This window comes from Heterocephalus glaber, unplaced genomic scaffold, assembly GCF_053883595.1.
Source record: "Heterocephalus glaber isolate CG9 unplaced genomic scaffold, H.glaber_assembly_v1.0 deba00000331, whole genome shotgun sequence".
In the NCBI taxonomy this organism is placed as follows: domain Eukaryota; kingdom Metazoa; phylum Chordata; class Mammalia; order Rodentia; family Bathyergidae; genus Heterocephalus; species Heterocephalus glaber.
Window position 1 is genome coordinate 45,085,464 of NW_028258142.1, and position 25,074 is coordinate 45,110,537.

At 39.3% G+C, this 25,074-nt stretch overlaps 2 protein-coding genes across 3 annotated transcripts in view; one reads left to right on the forward strand and one right to left on the reverse strand.

The window, feature by feature from the left end:
• The window catches only part of Elp2 (elongator acetyltransferase complex subunit 2), a 44,166-nt gene extending 37,571 nt beyond the window's left edge, over window positions 1–6,595 (reverse strand). Inside the window, exons 1-2 of the mRNA XM_004855227.4 lie at window positions 6,403–6,595; window positions 4,035–4,113 (exon numbers count right to left, since the gene is read on the reverse strand). Coding sequence (XP_004855284.1) covers window positions 4,035–4,113; window positions 6,403–6,540 — 217 coding nt within the window. The 5' untranslated portion in view covers window positions 6,541–6,595. The remainder of the gene's footprint in view (window positions 1–4,034; window positions 4,114–6,402) is intronic.
• A 626-nt stretch (window positions 6,596–7,221) lies between these two features.
• Window positions 7,222–25,074, forward strand: part of Slc39a6 (solute carrier family 39 member 6) — a 32,854-nt gene continuing 15,001 nt past the window's right edge. The window contains exons 1-5 of one of the 2 annotated variants that reach the window (XM_004855226.4): window positions 7,222–7,410; window positions 9,175–9,900; window positions 11,440–11,623; window positions 12,441–12,610; window positions 14,285–14,503. In XM_004855226.4, the coding sequence (XP_004855283.2) occupies window positions 9,184–9,900; window positions 11,440–11,623; window positions 12,441–12,610; window positions 14,285–14,503 (1,290 nt within the window). In that variant the 5' untranslated portion in view covers window positions 7,222–7,410; window positions 9,175–9,183. Of the gene's footprint in view, window positions 7,411–8,113; window positions 8,284–9,174; window positions 9,901–11,439; window positions 11,624–12,440; window positions 12,611–14,284; window positions 14,504–25,074 lie in introns of those variants that run through there. The other variant, XM_087193312.1, reaches the window with a different exon arrangement.

A 25,074-nucleotide genomic window follows, 5' to 3' on the forward strand; every position in this document is an offset into this window, starting at 1 on the left:
ACTACAGTAAAGGGCACATTGTCATTGATCTGTCAAAATGCTACCCTTCATTTTGAACACATTTATCCAACATTCTTGCCACTTTTTTTTTTCTTGCCACTTTCTGAAGCAGTCTAGTTACATGTATAGCAATTTCTGTCATATAAACACATCATGGTGTGTCCTTATCCATCTTATTCACTAGATCTGGCAGTGTGTGACTTCTGGTTCTTCCTCAAAGTCAAAATGACCAAGGAAGGTAAAATATCAGTGTTGTCACTTCAGTACAACTAAAGTCAGTCATAAAAGAAAACTTCCAGAATTGCATGCAAAAGTGGCAAGAACTAGAACTGAGGCATCAGGGTCCTGAGCAGCGGTACAGAGGCGGAGTGGGGGGAAACTGAGGATTGAGAAAATTTGCCTGAGTGTTGTGTTCACTTTCTGTTCCATTATTCAGTCCTCACTGAAGTACTTGGAGTGTGGGTTCGCTTGTCTCCCTCAAAGGTAAGCTGCTTCTGAGTATCTCAGGAAGTCAGCATACAGCAAACTCTCCATGTGTCTGCACTGGGTTGTGTACAGAGCAAAGTACTACGAAAATGAGCATTCCTATTATACCAAGATGGGCCACAATAATCCTATCAGTGTGTGCTTGGTTTCAGGACAGCTGTCACTTTGTTCTTCCGGCTTGCATGCATGAAGGACCCTTGTCTCCCAGGTAGAGGGTCTCAGGTCTGTGCAGGCTTTGCTTCACTTTGCTCTGGTATTTATTTTTTTTTCATGTGTCCAAGCTTCATTTCCTTTTATTATTCTGTGTGAAATTTACTACATTATTTTGATTAGTACATATTTGCAGTACATAGTGAATATAAAAGAAAGTGGCAAGAAAAAAGGAATACCCGTGCTTGAATTGGGGATAGGGTGATCTTGCGGAGAGTCAATGTAAATATGCCTTTTACTATAATTTTAAAAATGTAAACCTTCATTGTTATTTTCTGATCAACCTCATACATAGTGAAGTATTATTCAGCTATAAAGAATGAAATCCTATTATTTGCAAGAAAATGAATGGAACTAGAGGGTTGCAAGGAAAATGAAGTAAGCCAGATACAGAAATACAGGTATTGTATATTTTCTCTCATATGTGGAAGTTAAAAAAAAAAAATGACCTGAAAGTAAAAGAGAAACTACAGTATATTGGACTGGGGAGGAGTCTAGGGGTAGTGTGGAGAGGGCAGAGTTTAGAAGGGTGGATAGACATGACCAACACATGATGTATGCATGTATGGAACTATCACAGCGAGCCCCATTAATTTATACACTATATGTTAATAATTTTAATAAAAAATAAACTGCGAACATTGTGACTGCTGATCCTCAGACTTTTTCATCTATCTCCCAAATATTTTCCTACATAATCTCAATTATAATATTCAAGAATTTTAATAGTGAGCAGTACTAGTGTGTAAATACAGTCTATATTAAAATAACCCAAATCGTTCCAGTAATATCACTTGTAGCTTGTTTTGAATTCAGAATCTAAGGATCACACAGTGCACAGCTGGTAACCACATCTCTGCTGTCTCCTTTAATCTAGGACATTTTCTCAGTTTCCTAATTTTTGTGACAATAATACAGGCCAGTTGTTTTGCACAGTGTCCCTTAATCTGGATTTTTCTGATTATTTCCTTCTTAGATACATGCTAAACACTTTTGGAACAAATAACATACGAGAAAGTATAGTGAGCTGCTATCAAGCTTGACTTATTTTTGAGATTAGACATATATATCAAAACAGCTATTTTAAATATCTACAATTTCATGGAAAAAAGAAAAGGGACAAGTACCAAAAAAAGGGGGGAAATAATATAACTTTGGTTTAGATTTTCCATTCTTTTTTTTTTTCCTGGTATATGTGCTAGATATTTAGGGGAGGCAGCTGAGAGATAGTCTAAAGAGCATAATTAAAAATTTCAGAGGGCTGGGGATTTAGCTCAGTGGTTCCATCACCTGCCTTGAAAGTGCAAGGACCCGAGTTTGATCTCTGATACCAAAAAAAAAATTTCAAGGCTGGAGGATTTAGCTCAGTGGTGCTGTGCCTGCCTTGCAAGTGCAAGGTTCTGAGTTCAATCTCTGGTACCAAAAAAAAAAATTCAGCTAATAAATAGCATTAGACTTGAGCTCACAAGTCCCAGGTTCATGTCCTAACTCGGCCACAAAACACCCGTGACCTTAGGCTTCAGTCGCTTAACTTCATAGAAATTAAGCCATTTATTTCCATGACATTGAGAATAAGTGTAATAAGGTACACAAAAAGAGTATATTAAGAAACCAGACATCTTCAGAATATCAAATGGTATTATTGAAATCTTATGTCCTTAACACAATGGCCATAAAGGATCTCTAAATTACTATATCTACGGAGAGTCCTTTTCTTAGAGGAAATCAATCATAATAGTTACAGATTGCAATGATACACATGTAATTCATTTTATGTAACCTCACTTCTATTTTATTTATTGATTTATTTTTTGTACTGGGGATTGAACTTGGGGCCTTCCACTTGCAAGGCAGGCGGCGGAACCAGTGAGCTAAATCCCTGGCCGTATTTTATTTTTTTAATAAATTTTATTTTATCCCATTCCCTCCTTCAAGCCCCCTCCCCTCCCTATGTACAAATGCTTTGTTTCATTTTTTCCTGCTATTTTTAATCACTTTTTGGGGGGGGGGTACCAGGGATCAAACTGAGAACCTTGTGCTTATGAGGCAGGCAACTGCACCACTGAGCTAAATCCCAGGCCCTTCAATCACTTTAAAGGAAAGATGAAATGCACAAGCCCCAATTAATACTTTTTTTTTTTTTTTTTGTACTGGGGATCGAACTCCAGTCCTTGAGTTTGCGCAGGAGGTGGCAGCAGAAACCACTGAGCTAAATCCCCAGCCCTTTTTTTGTTGTTGTTTTGTTTTAATTTTTTTTTTTAGTAAAACATTTTTAAAATACAAAAAATTAGGGATGGGGATTTAGCTCAGTGGCGCTGTGCCTGCCTTGCAAGCTCAAGGTCCTGAGTTCAATCCCCAGTATTAGCAAAGAAAATGTAATTAATTATTTAAAAAAAAATTCTGAGGATCCCAAAAAGCTTTTGATTATATGGGCCATGTTACTAATATTAAGTATATTAGAAATTAAAACTGAAAAATTTGAAAAATATTTAATAGCTAACTTTGAAATGAGACAGTAGCGCCACACTTGCCTGGCAAGCACAAGGTCCTGAGTTTGATTCCCAGTACCAAAAAATAAAAATAATGAGGAAGCCCACAGTATGTTAACACAAATAATATTTTCATAGGGGTGAGAGGAAGCCACCAATGTATTTCAGAACAAAAAGTTCATAAGGAGAGACACTTTCACATTTCTGCAAATCTCAATGTCTGATTATATTAGACTACAGCTGGATTTTTGTATCTGCTTCTGTATTTTAATTTATCCCATTATCACACATCGTATGGCTGCTAGAAAACTCCACTATGCATGTAACAGATATGTTTGAAAACTATGACTAATTCTTGGTCCTATTATGAAAATAATTCTGACCCTCATGAATCTCTGATCTAGGCCTATGTGTACCTTACTAACAGGTGGAGCAAACTGGGGTTAACAGAGATGCACTGTTTTGCATTTTAAAAAAGCAACAGATTGTCACAGAAACAGATCGGGAAGCTGGGTCTTCTGAATGCCAGTCTCAGCCTACATCCTACTTACAGGTTTTTAATCAAAGGCTGTGGGCTTTTGAGGGGTAGAGTAGGAGAGGGTACTGCCACAGTCAAAGTGTGTCTCTATCTTCACCCTAAACACTGCTGTGTTATCTGTGCTTCAACTTCTACAAACTGAAAAGACAGGTCAGATATTTCACTGGGCATACCATTTTTCTTTTATTTTTCAAACAAAACACTGCATAAAGTAATGCTAAGTTAAAGAGATGGGTTGAAAGAAAAATGATTAACCATACTTTCTCAGAAAACAACTGAGATCAGCCTTTAACAATCAGGTTAATACTTACAGCCATCTTGTTTACAAATCCATTGTACACAATTGACTCGAGCAGCGTGACCATTCAGGTTGCTAACAACTACCCTTTGCTTAAGAGAAGAAAACAGCAATTAGTAAATTTATGCTACAGAGCAATTAAATTAATAAAATCAGATTTCTGTGTTTTTTAATAGTAATAAGATGGAAGTTACATCAACATAGTTGCCTCCCTTGACTGGTAAAACTTTATTAACTGTGGCTTAACCCTTTCATTCACTCTAGATCATTCCTACTTTTCAACAATCTCCACATTCCTAATGTTTTGTGTTCTCATTACATTGAGCTCCAAGGTTTGCATCTGCCTAGTTCAACTTACTCTCCCACAGTGTTCACACACTCCTTTCTTCTCACCTTGACACTCTGACGCTAGAGAAGCATCCTTTTCCTTGTGTTCCACAGGCTTTGGGGACTACTTTTACTATGCTTGCATGAATTTGGGGGTTTCATTAACAAAAACTCCTTCGACAGTGGAATTCATAATTAGGGTATACAAATTCATGGTTCACTTTCCATGCTACGGCTGATCCTGTGGCAGGTTCTTCAGCCCTAGTGAAACAAGGTCTTGAAGCCACACACAACTACTAAGGTCCAAGGGATCCCTGCAAGGTGTACCAGGGTCCCAACAGATCCTCAGCCTGCTGCTTTTACCAAATCATGCCACACTTGAGCATCCTTCCTTCACTCACGTCTAAAGATTTTAATTTTAAGACTACTTTACTTTCTTCTTTACAGCTCCTTTCTCTGCTGTCAACAGCACCAGCTTTATGTCTGCTTATATGCCAACCAGAACTCTCATGGCAGGGGAAAAGGGCCACAGAGGCAAATACATAGAAACTAATGTTTCACACGTGGGCTGTATTCCATTCTCTCTCCCCCTAGATTAAATTCCTTAATAGAAAGGGGTAAATACACATTACCTTGTGCCATCATCCTCTATTCCATAGAATGCTAGTTCATACAGGATTCTCAAAGGATGCTAAATAACCATAATTTCCAAAACTTCATTTTAACGTTTAACTTGCCCTTATTCCTATGTTTAATTAAACACTCAACCAGTAAATATTTAACAAAAAAGTACTTTTTTATATGTTTAAATCCCCTAATGTGGCCATTAAGTTAACATTAAAAATCTGATGGAAGGCATGGCAACAAATCTATTGAACTGCTGCACAAAGATGGGCTTCTATGACTTAGTCCTTGGTTGATGGTAATTACAAAGTGTTTCCTTGGTTTTACGTGCTTTCTCTTGCTACTTAAGAATACATGGCAAAAAAAAAAAAATACATGGCAATTAACAAGAAACAAAAACCAGAAGTGATAAGCAAATTCAAGATACAAAAAAGTGAATAAAAATATTTCATATAGCAATCTGGATCTGCAAAAGATATGAGAATAGACTTAAATCAAACTAATAAAGCAGTAGGATAAGAAATGCATGGACATCTGCACTGCACTTTAATTTTCTGCATTTCATTTTTTTAAAAAGAGATTTAAGGGCTGGGGATTTAGCTCAGTGGTTTCGCCGCCTGTTGCACAAGCACGAGGACCCGAGTTCAATCCCAGGTACGGAAAAAAAAAAAAAAAAGAGGTTTAATTTGGCTTATGTCTGCATTTTACCCTTATACTGAGACTCCCATATTTTTTGTTTGAGACGCCTATTGAGATACAAGAATAACTTTATCATCCTAATTAACCAGGGGAAATGGTATGATAGTAAAACTTGGATAGCATGCAAAATTACTTACTTGAGAAATGTGGTAGGGAGTGTGGTAATTTTTTTTTTAAACTGACAAATTCTGGGAATAGATAACTTCTGGCTTAAAAGCAGTGCTTAGGAGCCCCATCCCCTATGAACCTTTCCCCAAGTGACAGTCGTTAAACTGTGCATTCTCCTAGTTTAAAAAATTGATAATATTTATTTGAAATTCAATACAAGTTCCCTCACACTGAGGGAAATACAGAGCTGAGATTCCATCTATGGGATGATGGCTTTAATTCATACCTAAATTTCAATTATTTTAAAATCCAAATAGATACTTGAATAGTACTACAGATCGTGGGACGGCTTCAGATAAGGATCTCCTCGTCTGGTTTCAGCGCGGAGCTCACAGACCACGGCCAGGACCCGGGCCACGAGGTCCCTCGACGGATGCCGCGCGCAACAGAGGGCGATACCAGCGCGCGCACGGGAGGGTCCCTGCAACGCCTCCTTCCCCGGGCGGACTACACAGCCACGGGCTCTCCGAGGTCTGCAAGGCAATTTATAGCCCCGCCCCAAGTGTGCCCAACAGGTTCGGCCTCAGAAGCACAGGGGGTAGGACATCCAACCATGATTTTACCTGAGGGTCATAGAGAACCACCGAGCAGGACGTGCCAAAGGCCAGAAGTCCTCCGGGCCCAGGGCTCCAGCTCACGGCTCCCCGCACCCGATTCGGGCAGCAAAACACGTGAGCAGCCTCTAGCACAGGCACCACCATGACGCCGGCTGGTCGGCAGCCGAAACCTAAGCGCGCACTTCCGCCCAGGGAGCGGAACTACTCCCGCAACAGCCTCTTGGGCGGCGACAGCCGGTCGGCGCTTCAGAGACGCTGGGGGCGGGACGTGAGCGCCCCGCCCCCTCGGCCCCCCGCCCCCGCCCCCGCTCTCGCCCTCGCCGGCCTTGTGCTTCGCCACAGCTTTCGCCTACGCGAGCGCGACGCCGCACTTTCCAGTTTGTATCTCTCCGGCCAGCGGCTCTCAGCTACCATCTCTTGGGCTGTGGCCCCGCGCACGAGGCACGTCCCACTGGAGTACCTCGGGACCCCAAAGAAAGACCAGTGCTCTAGTGCCAGGGCTGCCCCTCAAGGCCCGGCTCCCATCACCAGACCGAGCTGTTCCGAGGGCCCCTTTCCAGCCACACTCGGGCCTCAGAGAAGCCCAGGGGCGCAGAAGGGTTCGGAATAAAGGATCCCTAAGTGATCCGGTCCACTCAGACCCTGCAGGCACCTCCGGCTCGGCGCCCCTGCTCCCCCGCCTTTTGCGAGCCCGAGGGTCTAGGAAGGCGCGGAAAAGTGGATCGGTGGAGTCGGGGGTTCCAGAGCCGCATTGCGCGTGCGCCGCGGTGCCTGCTGCGGGAGGCGGCGGTCCCCGGCTTTGCGCGGCTCGAGGCGCTGTGACTCCTGGAGGCGAGGGCGCTGGGCGTGGCCCTTGGAGGCCGCTTGGTGGGACCCAGTAGACCGCCGCATCTGCGCACGGTGTAAAGGCTTTTTCGAGAGACCACCGCGGGCCCGTCCCCACCGTCCGGAACTCCTTCGGGGAACCGAATCCGCTCGTGGGGCCCGGTCGTGGGACGGCGAGGCGGCGGAGAGGTGAGTTCCGCAGGTCTGGGAGGCGGCGGGAAGGGAGCCCCGCGACCCAGGGTCCGCCGATCGGGGGGCTGCAGAGAAGGGATGTTGTGGGAGAGTCCTCCACCGGCGCCCTCTCGCCCTGAAGAGCTGGACTTCCCGATTTGGGATGCCCAAATGGGCCTCGGGGGTCCAACAGAATACTTTGGGGTGACGGGCTGTACTTCTCATCCTGTATTCAAAGAAGGTACTGACGCGTTTTAAAAGCTCGTGACGGAAGCAAAGCTTTGTGTCCTCTTTTCCGTTTTCTCCACTCTCCGTGTTATCCTAGGCCTTTTCTTTAGGCTTTTTTTTTTTTTTTTGTCCAATCCACGCAGATCTGCGGGGAAGAGATCCTCTAACCAGTCCGCGATCGCCCTCAGCATCCTCCCAGAGGAAGACGCAGAGCCTTTTGGAGTTGCCCCCGTGCTTGTCCCCACCCACTCCGAGCATCGCCTCAACTCCTGGGAATGATTTTTAGTGGTTTTCTTTTGCCTGTTAAGTGAATTTGTAAAACTTCAGGCCACCAAAGCAGGCGTGGTGGCGTAACCCTGTAATAATTAACACTCAGGAGACTGAGGCAGGAGGATCAGACCGCAAGTTCGAGGCCAACTTGGGCTGTAGTGATTTCAAGGCCAATCAGGATTGCAGGGTGAGACCTTGTCTCAAAACAAAAGAAGCTAAAAACTTCAGGCCCCTAAGATTCCGTAAGGAACCTAGTTCTAGGCTAGTTACCTTCTGGCAATGAGGGCTTGAGCAACACTTGAATTTAACGTACATTTGTTTTCCTTGTTCAACTTGCACAATAGATGTTACCAGCTTTTCAGGTGAGATCATGAATGTGAGAGCCTGGCTCAGGTAAGAACAGCCTTGCAAGTAGTAGGGTTTGGTTGCCCCAGGTTTTGTTTTTTATTTTTTTGGTACAAAACCCAACCTCTGGATCTTTCGCTGGATACATGAGTTTGGTACTGTCAACCATCTGTCCTTAGTGCTGGATATCTAGTGGGTCCTGAGCTATCCTTCTCTCCAGTGATCTGACTATACCTTTCTCTCCTTAACTGACTTCTCAAGCCCCACCTGGATTCCTAACTCCTCCTTGGGTTTCATATACTATTGTGTGAATGGGTAATAGTAGTAGGTTTGTAGCAATGTAGGAACAATACAGTGAGTTTTCATGAATTTTAATCTATTTAAAGAACTATTATACAGTCATTTAAGAGAAAATATACTGATACGTGAAAAAGAAAACAACCTGGTAAAATTGAACAACTTTGAGGAATGGGATGGGGGGAAAGAGAGGCCTTAAATGGATTTTTATATCAGGAGAATATATCAGTTTAAGAAAAAATTTTAAATACGAATTCTGAGATAATTTTTGCTTTTTTGGTGTTTAAAGGTTCTTTTATGAAATGTTGGTGATGGGGTGGTTAGTTAGGTTTGGTTTGGTTTTAAATCATTTTCTCAGTACACTAAGAAGTTGAAGTGTGTCTGTGACCATGTGGATCTCTCTTGTCTCTGAATTATTCTTGATTTTATAGTACTGATTACAGTCTCTGGGCACTCACTGTTCTCCACTTTAGCAATGCAAGGAGAAATCTTAGGACTGTGCCTCTTCACAGTACCTAGCACCACACCAGATGATGCTCTGTAAACTTTGATTATTTGATTAGATGTTAATTTTCAGCTTGAAGTTTTTAAATTCAAATTGTTTTAGAAGTGGGTCAAGAATTTATTTTTCCTCTTTTCTAGGAAGGTGCAATGGCGAGGAATTTATCTGTAATCTTGGTGCTGACCTTTGCCTTGTTGGTCACAAATTCCCTTCATGAACTAGAATCAGCTGCTGCTTTCTCTCAGACCACTGAGAAAATTAATCTAAATTGGGAATCTGGCATTAATGTTGACACAGCAGTGACCTCTCGGCAACATCATCTACAGCAGCTTTTCTACCGCTATGGAGAGAACAATTCCTTGTCAATTGAAGGGTTCAGAAAACTGCTTCAGAATATAGGCATAGAAAAGATTAAAAGAATCCATACCCACCATGACCATGAGCATCACTCTGACCATGATCGTCACACTCATCATAATCATGCTGCTTCTGGTAAAAATAATCGGAAAGCTGTTTGTCCAGACCATGACTCTGATGGTTCAGGTAAAGATCGTAGAAACAGCCAGGGGAAAGGATCTCACCGCCTGCAACATGCCAGTGGTAGAAAGAATGGCAAGGAGGTTGTCAGTGCTGGTGAAGTGACCTCAACCGTGTATAACACTGTCTCTGAAGGAACTCACTTTCTAGAGACAATAGAGACTCCAAAACCTGGAAAACTCCTCAAAGAAGTAACCAGTTCCACCCCACCCAGCATCACAGAAAGGAGCTGGGTGGGACTGCTGGTTGGTAGGAAAACCAATGAGTCTGTGAGTGAGCCCAGAAAGGGCTTCATGTATTCGAGAAACATAAATGACAATATTCAGGAGGTAAGATAAAAGCTCTTCATTACTTTAATATACCTGCTTGTCTGTCTTGTTGTTGCCATTCTTATCTCTAGTTGTAAGGAATATAAAGTAAAATTAAACAGTAAATTTATTGAAGGAAATTTTTCTTCTTTCTTGCAAGGTACTTGGGACATAGTAAGCCTACCATGTTGTAAACATTCCTGATACATAACTTGGGGAGTAGATCTTTGGTGAAATTCTAGCTGCCTGCTAGAATTTTTTTTTTTTGGTACTGGGGATCAAACTTGGGCCCTTGCACTTTCAAGGCAGGCGGTGAAACCACTGAGCTAAATCCCCAGCTCTAGAATTTTTTTTTAATATGTACAAAATGGAAAATGCACACAGCAAGATATTAAGGTTATTTTTGGAGAAATGTTTTAAAAGAGAATATTCATAAAAAATAGAAAATGGAAATGTTGAAAAGTAGGCGTTAGAATCCATGTTTTAGAAAAAAGTGTGGCTGAACAGGCTGAAGGACAGCAAGGGTAGTGTGGCCTCCTTAGCAAAAGGCTAAGAGTAATTTGTAGAGTAATTGAAAATTGAAGTGGCTACCTAGAACTTCATGCTAGATAAGCTCAAAGTCTGGTTGGTAAGGTTCAGAGTTCATCTGGTTTTTCTAGATTATACTTCCAAACTCCACCTATTTCACCTTGAATGAACGATATCAAGAAAAAAAGAATTGATTGATTTACTTTAATAAAAACTTGAGTACTTCCAAGCAGCAGGTTCCTGTACTAAGATAAGTTTGGAATAATCCTACCAATGGTCATAACCATAGCAAAAACTGGTAATGAAGTTTCTTCTTAATGGTGTTGTCCAAGAATTGTGGGAGTTTGAAATATCTTTACAGAACACAAGAAACAGGCAGAGTTTTTGTTACTGTTTCGTTTTGTTTTTGGAGGGAAGGCTAAATTGCCTAAAGGAATTTCTCTTCAAGGTTGTTGCCCAGTTAAATTGTTGAAAACATCTGCCTGCTGAGACAGGTTTGTTTTATTAACCAGCACTGCAAGAGAAATCTGCATAATTTAATAACCTCCCGCTGTAGAACATTATTTTGCCAGGTATGTAGTCAGAACTGAGCTGAGTTTTCAAGTAGAGTCATTGATGGAAAAACATGTCTTGGGCTTGTTGAGGCCACATAGGATAGCTAGTACTAAAATATATTTCTCAATCCCTACTGAATCCTATGTCAGAATTAAAGCTCATTTCCTTAATAGGTTTATGTAATGAGTTAACAGCCTTGTGAATCTTCATTTATCCCCAAGCTGTTTGTACTTGAGGTTTTCTCCCTGTGTGACTAATGACCTAACCACTTCTCTCAGGCAGAAGGGAGCATACTACCACAGTGTCACTTCCTCCACATAGCTAGAGGCAAAAGTTCCAAAGTACTGAAACCAGAAGTTGATTTTAAGTTGTGTTGACTTAAAGAAGTACTTTTAGTAGAGAAAGGGTATGTGATCAAACTACATTTTCTCTGATGGGAATGGCTTTCTATAATGTTCACTGCTTTGTTTCCTTCAGTGTTTCAATGCATCAAAGCTGCTTATGTCTCATGGCATGAGCATCCAGGTTCCACTGAATGCAACGGAGTTCAGCTATGTCTGCCCAGCCATTATCAATCAAATTGACGCCAGATCTTGTCTGATTCATTCAACGAGTGAGAAGAAGGCTGAAATCCCACCAAAAACCTATTCTTTACAAATAGGTAGAATTGCCTCTTTATGTAAAAAAAAAAAAAAAAAACTTGCAATAGATATATTTATGTTATACTTCTTATATTTATATCAACCTATTCATTTTTCATCATGATTCCAGATATATCTCTCCCCAAAATGTGAAGAAAGCAAGTATGTTGTTAGCTTTCTCCTTAAAAAAAAATGTCAGAAAATAAAACTTAAGATGATGCCTTATCTGAGATCATCCCAAAGGATGGGTTAGGATCACCTCAAACTTGGGTTTTTGTATCATGTTACACTTTTTGGGAGAAGGGTCAGAGTGAACTCTGTTACTTAGAGACCTAATTCTGGTGTGTTCTTATTGTGAAACTAGGGTAAGTCCTGATGTGGTATATGTCACATTGCTCAAAAGCTATAAAGAAGAAATAATTGTTTTGCTTACTGGGAAATTTTTTGAGTTTCTGGTTTCCTTCTTGCTCCTTTTCAGATGTATTATTTTAAAAATATTTTTCTCTTTTCTTTCATAATTTAGCTGTTCTGGGAATCTGAAGGTTCAGGCCCTAAGTGAGCTAGAGGCCTGAAACTTTCTCCCCCTCCTTTCACCCCTATTTGAAGAATTTTCAACTTACCCTCCTCACCTGAAAGATTCTTAATTACCAGTCAGGTTGTTCATTTGGCCCAGCAACAGTTTTTCAGTTATTATGCTATTGTCATAGGCCTGTATGCATTAAATTTGTGTTTCTTTTTAACTTCTTTGCTCTTACGTGTTGCATTGTGCCACTGTCCAGAAATCTCTCTGTAAAAGTTTTATTAATTGCATGATTTTCCTTTGCTCTGTTTTAACAGCCTGGGTTGGTGGCTTTATAGCCATTTCCATCATCAGTGTCCTGTCTTTGCTGGGGGTTATCTTGGTGCCTCTCATGAATCGGGTGTTTTTCAAATTTCTCCTAAGTTTCCTTGTGGCATTGGCCGTTGGGACTTTGAGTGGTGATGCTTTATTACACCTTCTTCCACATGTAAGTACAGTAACTTGTCCTCGTGTCCTTTATTATTCAAAATTGAGAATATTTACAGATATTTGATTTGTACTAGAATTCTTTATACCAATATCTATTAAAAATTAAAATTTTGGTTTAGGGCTGGGGATTTAGCTCAGTGGTTCCACCACCTGCTTCTCAAGCACAAGGACCCAGGTTCGATCCTCCGGAACCTCCCAAAAAAATTTTGGCTTAGAAATTTCCAATGATGAATGTCATTATGTTGTATACTTAAAATATACCAATAAAATTAATAAAAAGTAAAAAAATAAAATTTTGGCTTAAAGAAGTTAATTTGAAAATATTTTCAATAACAGCGGCACTTTTGTGCTGCATCTTATTATATATCTTCATGGATTTTTGCTTTTCTCTTTAAAGGACTCTACTAAATAGGGCTGAGGATGTAAATCAGTGGCACTGCACCTGCCTCGCAAGCGCAAGGCCCTGAGTTCGATCCCTGGCACCAAAAAAAAGAAAAGGAATCTACTAAATAGGTTTTTTTTTGGTGCCAGGGATCGAATTCAGGACCTTGCACTTGCGAGGCAGGCAGCGGAATCACTGAGCTAAATCCCTGGCCCTACTAAGTAGTTTTTGACCCTACTTAAAAGTAGAAAATTCTGCTCAGATGTTAGTACTGTATCAGACTGCAACAATGAGTTATCTGCTTATCTCTGTGTGTAGTTGCTACGGAAATAAAATATGTGACCATTTATGTACCCAAGAAGCTCAGAGACTTTCGTCAGAGTTGAATTATGTGTATATTTTGAGATTCATGACATGAGTGAATTCTTAAGAAGTTTGGTAAAGTGAATTTACTTTTCCATTAAATATGTAGGATAAGTCTCAGGCAGAAAATATTTGGATCTCATTTTTTAAAATTTCCTTTATAGTGCCGGGGATTTAGCTCAGTGGTGCCGCTGCCTGCCCCACAAGCGCAAGGACACAAGTTTGATCCCCAGTACCAAAAAAATTAAAATAATAAAATAAAATTTCCTTTGAATATTTTCAGGTAGTGGAAAAGGAAATCATTCTATTCCTAGAACATTATAAATCTCAAGTTCTCTTCAGTAATGAAAAACTATTTTGTTATGACAAGTTCCCTGAGCACCAGACAACAGATATTCAGAAGTATCTGCCACACAAAGTGGCATGTATAAGAAGTGTACTCTGTAATCTCAGTGTGCTCCTAACATACAGTAGCAGTAGTTAGTTACTCCAGTGCTCAGCTGCAGGCTCCCAGGTCAATGTACCTAGGCCTGAGATGCCTGCTGGGCTTCTTACATGGCTAGTCTGAGGATACTGGTATGAGCCTTTGAGTTGGGAATATGAGCTATAAATGTGACATGCCGGTTATATCTAGCAGTTCCCTCTTAATTGTGGCTACTTCAGCTTGTCACATGTATTCTGGGCAGTGTATCTCTTTATGCTAATAGACCCATTCTAGTACATACCATAGTACATAACATATGTTAAACTCTAGATAGCTAGCTGCCTATGGTTCGTTTTATTTTTTAGTGTCCCCTCAACTCTGAAGTGTATCCCATCGGTTTCCAACTTCTGAATGATTTCAGATTTGACCCCACTATCTTGGCCAGTTTTTCTATAATGTGTGAAACTAATGAACTTACAAAACATGTATCATTTTGCTTTTAGTCTCATGCAAATCACCACCACAGTCATAGCCACGAAGAGCAATCAATGGAAATGAAAAGAGGCCCACTTTTCAGTCATCTGTCTTCTCAAAACATAGAAGAAAGTTCCTATTTTGATTCTACCTGGAAAGGTCTGACAGCTCTAGGAGGCTTGTATTTCATGTTTCTTGTTGAACACGTACTCACATTGATCAAGCAATTTAAAGATAAGAAGAAAAAGGTAAGACAAAATGTCCTGGAACCTCACTATTGCTCATTTATCTAGAGTAGACTCTTAACTACATTTTTAAGATAGTTTGCCCAGGTTGTGCTGCCTCTACTAGAGAGGGATTCAGTACCCTGGAGGCACTTTTCTGTCCCAGAGGCATTCCTGTAGAACTGCAATTCTGTATCTTGATAACCCTAGAATTTTCTGTCTTCACTATTCCTGGAAACTCTCTTGGGAAGATAAAGGCAAGAATAAACATCTACATAAATGATGAAATTCAATGTACAAACAGGGCCTTGAAGACCAGAGGGGTCATGGATATACCATCAATAAATGTTCTGTTGTGTTTCAAAGGGTATGTGCCATTTACAGACTTGATTTTTGCAGACTGAACCGTAAAATAGTATGAAGCCAAGCAATAGGCTCTTTTTTTCAAATAAAAACACCTTTGAGACCCCTGAGGTTATCTCCCTTTTATCTATCTGTTTTGTTTTGTTTTGTTTGTTTTTTGAGACAGGGTTTTGATATGTAATTCAGGCTGGCCTTGAAATCACTATGTGCTCCTGGCTGGCCTCAAATTTACAGTGATGCTCCTGCCTCAGCCTACCTCCCAAGTGCTATGCGCCACCACGCCTGGCTTCTTCTTAGCTAATATGATCAGGCAAGTAAGTCGAAAGACTGTGAGAAAGGATTCTGAGAAATCACCAGTGCAAGCTGGGCATGATGGCACACGCCTGTAATCCTAGCACTCGGGAGGCTGAGGCAGGAGGATGGCTGTCAGTTTGAGGCCAGCCTCAAGTACGTAGTAAGATTGTCTCAAAAAAAAGAAAAAGAACAAAATGACAAGTATACATCTCAGACATTTTACTTTGACTTAGTACATATGTATATTTTTTTAAATTTTTTAAATATTTATTTGATATTGATCAGTACCTTCTTTGAGTTAGACAACTGTGTCATGTTTTTTTCTTTTTTTTATAGCCGTGCTGTATCTCATGTACTATTTCCAATTTTGTTTCTCTAAAATTAAGAGATTATATATTTGTAAAATTATTCTGAGTATAGAATCTAGGCTTTGGAAATTTTTTAAATTTTGTAAAGTGATTGCCTTACATAATTTGATATCTTTTTTTTAGCAGCTAGTCTTTGGATTTTTAAAAGCATTTAAGGGCCGGGGATTTAGCTCAGTGGTTTCGCTGCCTGCTGCACAAGCACAAGGACCTGAGTTCGATCCCCGGTACCAAAAAAAAAAAAAACAACCAAAAACAGCATTTAACTTACATGTTCATAGAAGTAACTGTTACAATTGTCATTTCATAGTTGGAGCAACATGTAATTAAATTGTGCAATTATAGTAACAGGTATGACTGGCATGAAGAGGTTTGAAAACAGCTCATGCTTGTTGAGCACCAAGCTGTGGAAAAGAAGTGTGTCTACCCTGTGAATATTTGCCTTTATGTGGGCCGGGGATTTAGCTCAGTGGCACCGCACCTGCCTGGCAAGCTCAAGGTCCTGAGTTCAATCCACAGTACCAAAAAAAATTTTGCCTTTATGGAGTTTACATTCACTAAAATCTCATTTTGTAACTTTTGAATCTTCTCCTTACTGGATATAAATTTAGAATGAAGTTAAGTAATAGTTTATTCCTTCTTAACCTAGGAAGTAATCTGTGTTTCTGTTTCTCAGCTATGTCACTTACACTGGTCTGAGGATACATCCTGTTTCTTTATGTCCTCTAGAATTCAAAATCTTTTTTTTTTTTTTTTTTTTTGGTACCAGGGGTCTAACTCCTCGGGACCTTGCACTTGCGAGGCAGGCAGCCACACCACTGAGCTAAATCCCCGGTCCTTATAAATCATTTTTTTTTTAAATGATTGTTTTTCATTTTGGGGGGAGGGTCATGGGATTTGATTTCTGCTTTTCCTGCTCTCCTGGATTCATTCCAGGTTTGTTTTTTTTTTTGGTACCAGGGGTCAAACTCGGGACCTTGCACTTGCGAGGCAGGTGCCAGAACCACTGAGCTAAATCTCCTGCTCTGATTTGTGTTTTTCTATTGTATTTCTGGCTCAAATGCTGTAATTAATTTAGTATTCTAATTTCAATTTAGTTTTCAAATTGTACCTTAAAGTTGCTTTTCTTTATTTTTTTATTTTTTTGTTTTACTTCTCATTTATTTTTTGTTTTGTTTTGTTTTGCTTTGCTTTGCTTTTTTTGAGACAGGGTCTCACTATGTAGCCAAGGCTGGCCTCAAACTCACAATGATCCTCCTGCCTCAGCCTCCCAAGTGCTGGGATTACAGGCATGCGCCACCATGCCTGGCTATCTTCATTTTTTTTTTTTTTGTAATGGGGATCAAACTCAGGACCTTGCGCTTGCAAGGCAGGCGCTGGAACCACTGAGCTAAATCCCCAGCCCAGAGTTGGTTTTCCTTAACCTGCTTAAATTTAGGATTCTATGTTCAAGTGAGAAGGGGACTTGGTGGGGGTGGGTACAAGAAAACAAAAGGAGAGCAGAAAGAAAAACTGGAGACAGCTTTTGCGGATGTGGAGGGGAAGGAAGAGGGTCAAGGGGAGGAGAAGGGAATGGGAAAAGAGGGAGAAGCAAGTGTCATGTACAGGTACAAATTCCCTATGATGAAAGTGGTCATTATGTATATCAAAAATGTACCAATAAATGTTTTGCTTCAAAAAAAAACACTTGGGATTCTAAGAGATGGGCTATTGTCTAATACAGAACAGTTTATTTTCCAGTTATGCCTCTAATTAGTGAGCTGTAATATTTGTGTCAATTTAACAGTATATTACTGCATATAATTTCTGTATATCACTATAGAGAAACTTAATAATCTCTGTTCTAAAATAGTGTATACTAGAATGTAAGCTCTTAAGACCCAAGGCCTCTGTCTTTTTCTTGTTTGTTTTTTTGTTTTGTAGTAGTGGGGACTGAACCCAGGGCCTTTACACTGAGTTACCCCAGTCTCACTAGGTTGCCCAGGCTGGGCTTGAATTTATAATTCTCCTGCCTCAACCTCCCAGAGTGCTGGGATTACAGTAACGTACCATTACACTCGGCCCTCCGTGTCTTTACTTCTCCACCTCCAATGCCTAGAGGAGTGTCTGGTACTTAATAGATGACTGATACATGTTTATTGAATGTGAAGCATGAAACAGAAAGCATAATTTCTAGACAAAGTCCTCCCACAGGAATTTTGCAAGCATAGCATGGTCTTTTCTCCTTTTAGAATATGTTATTTTTTGTTAAGGACATCCAGATCTTAGAGTTCGTTAATAGTTTTCAATCTCGTTTGATTCTTTCACAAAGAAAAATCTGTTCTTCATATAACGGGTGTTGGGAGCACTTCAAGGACATTCTACTTAGCAGTTTCCTTTAGAATCCAAGCTGCATCCTTGGGAGGTTCTGTATAGCATAGTTTTAGGTCACCTGTTGTATATTTCAGTCTAAAATCTCTAAATTCCAATTAAAATCACTTCTCATGCTTGATATATATAGTTAGATACTTATAACAATTTAACTTCAAACTTTCTACCAGTGAAGGTTATTGTTCACACTGGAAATCAGAGAATCATTTCTGACATTCTTTTCATCCCCATTTCCAGCCTAGTTTTATTAAATATGTTGGTAGCCTTTCCGTTTCTCTCCATCTTCCTTCTATCATTTTAGTCCAGGCCCCAGTGACAGCAGTTATAACCTAACTGGCCTGTCCATGTTACTTTGCTTTCCTTCCCACCAGTCCAGTTTTCACAAAGCAGGTAGTGATTTGTTTAAATGCAAAGACAGGTTGTATGCACCACTTAAAATCTTCTAGTAGCTTCCCATTGCTTTGTAGACAAAGTCCACTAATCCTAACATGATTTGCGTTGTCTGGACTTCTTCAGCTGCCCCAGCCTCATCTGTAGCCAGTCTTCTCTTTGAATGAGGCCCCAACCTGTATTTCTTTTAGTTCCAGGCTGGTCCTGGTCTCTTCCTGCCTCAGGTCCCTCCCACACACACTTACCTCTCTGCCTAGAATACTGTCTCTGTCCTTCCTCATAAAACTCTTGCTTAAGTCTTTGTATAGTTGTCACATTTTTTTTTAAGAGCTTGTCCTGAAACATATTTAGATCTCATTTTTCTTATGTAAAATGTGTTGAAGATTGCAGCTAAAGAATTGTGTAATCGTATACACAGAGACTGTGTATCTTGTTCTTTGTGTACTGCATCACTTAGCATGGGGAGACATAAGTGCTTAATACTTATAGAAGGAAAAACATGGTTAAATATAAGTTCTAGAGTCACTACATGAGAAATGAAGCACTACCAAAATGATTTAAGGTACCTTTAATTGACTTCAAAAACATGTACAGTTATATACAATTTTATTTTTAAATTTTTCACTTTTTCTGACAAAACATTTATTGGTACATCTTAGGCATACATAATGACAACACTCTTTGTAGGGAATTTGTACCTGTACATGGCACATCATGCCTCTTTTTTCCCATCCCCCCCATGTACAAAAATTTTGTTTCCATTTTTTAATATTTTCTCTTTTTTTCTTGTCCCTTTCTTTATTTCTCCCTCCCTCCTCCCTTATTCCCCTTCCCATTTGAACATGCAATTCTTAAAAATTTTTATTTTATCCCATTTCCCTCCTTCCCTCCCTATGTACAAAAGCTTTATTTCCATTTTTTCCTTCTATTTTCACTTTTTTTATCCCTTCCTTCCTTTTTCTCTCCCTCTTCCTTTGTTCCTCTTCCCTTTGAACACTTTCTTCCCATTTCCTAATATCTATTACACATTTTAGTCCTTATTTCCACTTTCAGTTTCTCACACCAGAGAAACAATGCAGTATTTAAACATGTGTGTCTGATTTATTTCACTTATGAGTATGGTCTCAGGGTCCATCCATTTAGCTATAAATGTCGGAAGCTCATCCTTCTTTCTAGCAGAGAAGTACTCCATGTATTAAAAAAAAAGCCCCACATCTTCCTTATCCATTCATCATTGATGGGCATTTGGGCTTGAACATGCAATTATAAAAAGCAGTAAACTTCAAAAATTCCATAAGTTCATTTACTTTCACAGATATGTAAGTACTTTCTTTGAAGCCTCAGAGAAAGTACTAGGGGTAAATGTAAAGATTTCTTTGTGGCTGGAGGTGTAACTCAGTGGTAGAGCATGTGCTGCATGTGTGAGATCCAGCCCTATACCAAAAAAAAAGGTGATTGCCTTTAAAAACTCATCTAGGCCTGCCTTGAAAGTGCAAGGTCCCGAGTTCGATCCCTGGAACCAAAAAAAAAAAAATTAAAGAAAAAGAACAACTCATCTAGGGCTGGGGATTTAGCTCAGTACCGCCGCCTGCCTCGCAATCACGAGGTCCTGAGTTAGATCCCTGGTACCAAAAACAAAAACTTGGGCCTGGGATTTAGCTCAGTGGTTTAGCTGCCTGCTGCGCAAGCGCAAGAACCCAAGTTCATTCCCAGGTGAAAAAATAAAACAACTCATCTAACCTAAGAATATACTCAATTAGACCTGTAATGTAACCTCAGATATGGTGGTGATTTGTTATATTCAAAAATGATTCAAAGGTTATATTCAAAGGTATTAAAAGTTATATTCAAAGATGCTACAAATCTATTATTTGTTTGATAGTTCCTATCATTTAAAATATTACCTTCCACATAAGTAGATAGTATACAGGCCCCATTGTTCAATGTGACCTTTATACAGCATAATTGTTGCATTGACCCAGATAAGGACCATGGTGTTGAGGATGATTAAAAAGTTCAGTGATTTAAAAATAAAATAAAAAGGCCAGTGATAATTTTGAGGCTATTAGAGACTTGCTTGAAAAGAGAACACATAATGGTGGTTTGTTAAAGAAAAGTGTTTTAGTTTCTATAACTAAAAAGCTAAATTTAGGTTTAGATTATAAAAAGTACAAGAAGCAGCTGGGCATGGTGGCACACCCCTATAATCCCAGCACTCTGGGAGGGTGAGGCAAGAGGATTGTAAATTTTAGCCCAGTTTGGTCAATTTAGCAACTTAGTGAGACCCTGTCTAAAATTATGTAAAGGGGTTGGCCATGTAGCGCAGTGCAAAGGTCCAGGGATCAGTACCCCAAAAAAGGAAAAAATGTGAGCAGCATGAAGTTTCATGTCAAAATAAAAAGTGGAGGAAACCAAGCAGTTTGTGAGTAGATCATTAAAACCAGCCTCTAGCTGGTTCTAAATGAATAACCTAAGGTAGAGTTTCTCAGTTTTAATGTGCAAGTGAATCACTGAAGGATCTAATTAAAATCCACATTCTGCCTAATTATTTCTGGGGTGTGGCCTGAGAGGTTGCATTTTGGGGGGGTACAATTTAGATATACATAATGATAACATTGATCATAGGGAATTTGTACTTGTACATAATATATCTTGCTTCATTTTTCCCATTCTCCCTTCAATCCCTCTTCCTTCCTTATTTACAAAGCTTTGTTTCCATTTTTTTTGTTGTTTATTTACTTTTTTTTCTTCTCCCTTCCACATTTGAACATTTTTTCCCTTTTTCTCAACATCTATTATACATTTTGGTCCTTATTTACACTTTTGCTTTCTCACACCAGAGAAACAATGTGATATTTAAACATGTGTGTCTGGTTTATTTCATTTAAGAGTATGGTTTCAAGGTACATCTATTTAGCTAGAAATGTCTCAGGCTTATTCTTCTTGATCTAAAGTAGTACTCCATTCTATTTTTAAAAAATCTTTATCCATTCATTGGTTGATGGGCATTTGTGCTATTTCCAAGATTTAGCAAACTGCGCTGCTATAAACATAGGAGTGTATATGTCGCTGTGGTATGATGCTTTTAATTCATCCAGGAAGATACCAAGAATGAGAATTTCTGGGTCAAATGGAACCTCTAGTTTTAGTTGAGTAATCTCACACTGATTTCCACAGTGGTTGCACCAGTCTGCACTCCCCCCAGCAATGGAGAAGGGTTCCTTTTCCCCCACAGCTCCTCCAGCATTAGTAATTGGTTGATTTCTTAATAATAGCCACTGTTTCTGGAGTGAGATGGAATCTCAGTGTTGTTTTAATTTGCATCTCTCAAATGACCAGTGATGTTGAATATTTTTTCATATATTTATTTGCTGTTTGTACTTCTTCATCTGAGAAGTGTCTATTTATTTCAGGTGCTCATTTTTGGGTTGGGTCTTTAAATTTGGGGGATCTGATTTTTTTTTTTTTGAGTTCTTTACATATTCTAGGTATTAGTCCTATGTCTGAGAAGCAGCTCAGACAAAATTTTTCCCCCACTATCAGCTGTCTCTTTACTCTGTTGGTGGTTTTTTGTTGTTGTTGTTCTGCAGAAGCTTTTCAATAAGATGAGATCCTACTTGTTGATTCTTTGTCACATTTCCTGTGTGATCAGGGTTTTGTTCATAAAGTCTGTGCCTACACCATTGTCTTCTAGACTTCTACCTATTCTATGTTCCAGCAGATTCAGTGTCTCTCTTTGAATACTTATATTTTTGGTCCATTTTGATTTGAGTTTAGTGCATGGTGAAAGAAATGGGTCTAGTTTTAATCTTCAGCATGTGGAAACCTAGTTTTTTCAGCACAGTTTGTTAAAGAGGCTGTCTTTCTTCCAGCGAAGGTGTTTGGCTCCTTTATCAAAGATGAGGTAGCTGAGAATCTTTGGAATTGTTTCTGCACCTTCTTATCTGTTCCATTGATCCTCAGGTCTGTTTTTTTTTGTTTTTGTTTTTGTTTTTTTGCTGTTACCATCCTGTTTTTATCACAGTAGTTTGTTGTTTTTTTTTGTGGTACTGGGGATCCAACTCAAGAGCACTTGCCAGGCAGGCATGTTGCCACTGAGCTAAATCCCCAGCCCCACAGTAGCTTTGTAGTATAGTATTAAGTAAGGAATTATGATGCCTCCCACCTTGCCTTTGTTACCCACAATTGTTTTTGCTATTGTAAGTCTCTTCTGGCTCCAAATGAATTTTAGGATTGTTTTCTCTAATTCTGTGAGATACACCATTAGTATTTTGATCAGGATTGCATTAAATCTGTATAACAATTTTGGAAGTATGGCCATTTTCACTATATTGGTTCATCCTACCCAAGAATAAGGGATAGCTTTCCATTTTCTGATATCCTCCCTTTTTCAGAGTACTGTAGTTTTCTGTGTAGAGGTCTTACTTCCTTCTTTAGATTGATTCCCAGGTATTTCATTTATTTGGATGCTATTATTAAAGGTGTTGTTGCCCCTAATTTCTCTCTCAGTGTTTGTTATTTGTGTACAGGAATGCTATTGATATTCAGTGTTGACTTTGTATTCCAATATGCTACTGAATTTGGTTATTAAATCTACAAGTCTTTTGGTGGAATTTTTTCAGTCTTCTGTGTAGAGTATCACTTCATCTGCAAATAATGATATTTTAACTTCTTCCTTCCTATCCTTATTCTTTTTATTTCTTTCTCTTGTCATATTGCTCTGGCTAATGTTTTTAGAACTATATTGAATAAGAGTGGTAACAATGGACATCTTTGTCTTATTGCTGATTTTAGAGTGAAAGCTTTCAGTTTTTGTCCATTTAGTATGATGTTGGCTGTTGGTTGGTCATAGATGACTTTTATCAGATTGAGATAAAGACCCATCTAATGTAATTTTTTTATGGGGTTTTTATCATCAGTGAGTGTTGAACTTTGTCAGATGTTTTTTCAGTGTCTATTGAGATGATCATGTGGTTTTTCTCCTTGATTCTGTTAATATGGTATATTACATTTATTAATTTGTGTAAATTGAACCATCCCTGCACCCCTGGGATGAATCCTACTTGGTCATGGTGTATAGTCTTCTTGATGATTTACTGCATTCTGTTTGCCAGTATCTTATTGAGGATTTTTGCATCTATGTTCATTAGGGAGATTGGCCTGTAGTTCTCTTTTTTGGTTGGATCCTTCTCTGGTTTTGATATTAGGGTAATACTTGCTTCCAGGAATGAATTTGGGAGTATTTCTTCCCTTTCAATTTCATTAAAGAGTTTGAGGAGTAGTGGCATTAGGTCTTCTCTAAATTTCTTGTAGAATTCAGCAGTGAATCCATGAGGGCCTGGGCTTTTCTTTGTTGATAGGCTTTTAATTACACCTTCAGTTTCATTAACTGATACTGGGTTATTTAGAATTTTTATATCTTCTTGATTCAGCTTTGGTAATTCATGTGTATCAAGGAATCTGACCATTTCTTCTGCGTTTTTCATCTTATTAATTCTCAAAGGTAAGTATTGGTGATCTTCTGGATTTAATTTTATCTGTGACCCATTGGTTGTTCAGGAGGGTATTATTTAATTTCCATGTGTTTAAGGAGTTTTTGTGGTTTCTTTTGCCATTGATTTCCAATTTCATTGCACTATGGTCTGATAATATGCATGGGATAATTTCAGTTCTTTTCATTTACTTAAACATTGTCCATGAGCTAGTATGTGGTCCCTTTTGAAGAACATCCTGTGTGCAGCTGAGAATAATGTGTATTCTGATGTAGTGGGCTGGAACACTGTAGATGTCTACTAAGTCCATTTGTTCAAAAGGTTTGGTTCAGTTCTAATATTTCTTTTTGATTTTTTGTCTAGTTAATCTGCCTGTTTTTGACAGTGGGGTATTGAGGTCCTCCGTTACAATTGTATTAGTGCTCGAGCCGGGGATTTAGCTCAGTGGTGTCGCTGCCTGCCTTGCAAGCTCAAGGTCCTGAGTTCGATCCCCAATACCAAAAAAAATAAATTTACAATTGTATTAGTGCTCGAGCCGGGGATTTAGCTCAGTGGTGTCGCTGCCTGCCTTGCAAGCTCAAGGTCCTGAGTTTGATCCCCAATACCAAAAAAAATAAATTTACAATTGTATTAGTGCTTATTTGATTTTTTTTGTGTCCATTAATGTTTTATGTAGTTGGGTACGCTGGTATTTGGTGCATATATATTTTTGATTGTTATCTCTTCCTCTTGGATTTTTGACTTTACAGGATGTAGTAACCTTCTTTGTCTCTCTTAATCAGTCCTGGCTTGAAATCTACTTTGTCTACAGATATAATAGCTACCCCTTCTTTTTTGCAGGTTCCTCTCACATGGAGTATTTTCCTTCCTTTGACTTTTGGTCTGTGAATTTCTTTTTTTTTTTAGTAGTGGAGATTGAACTCAGGACCTTGCACTTGTGAGGCAGGCACAGTACCATTGAGCTAAATCCCCAGCCCTGTGAATTTGTTTTTTAATTAAATGTGTTTCTGGTATGCAGCATATTGTTGGATCTTACTTCTTGATCTGTTCTGCTAGTCTGTTTCTTTTTTTCTTTTTTTTTTTTTTTTTTGCTACCTGGGATCGAACTCGGGTCCTTGCGCTTGCATAGCAGGTGGTGAAACCATTGAGCTAAATCCCTGGCCCAGCTAGTCTGTTTCTTTTGATGGATGAATTGAGACCATTCACATTGATGGTTATAACTTAGAAGTATTGACTTATCCTTGTCATTGTTATTTTCCTGTTGTTGGTTCCCTTTTATTTTTCCCTCTGTTTAATTACTTGTCTTGCCTGGTGGATTCAT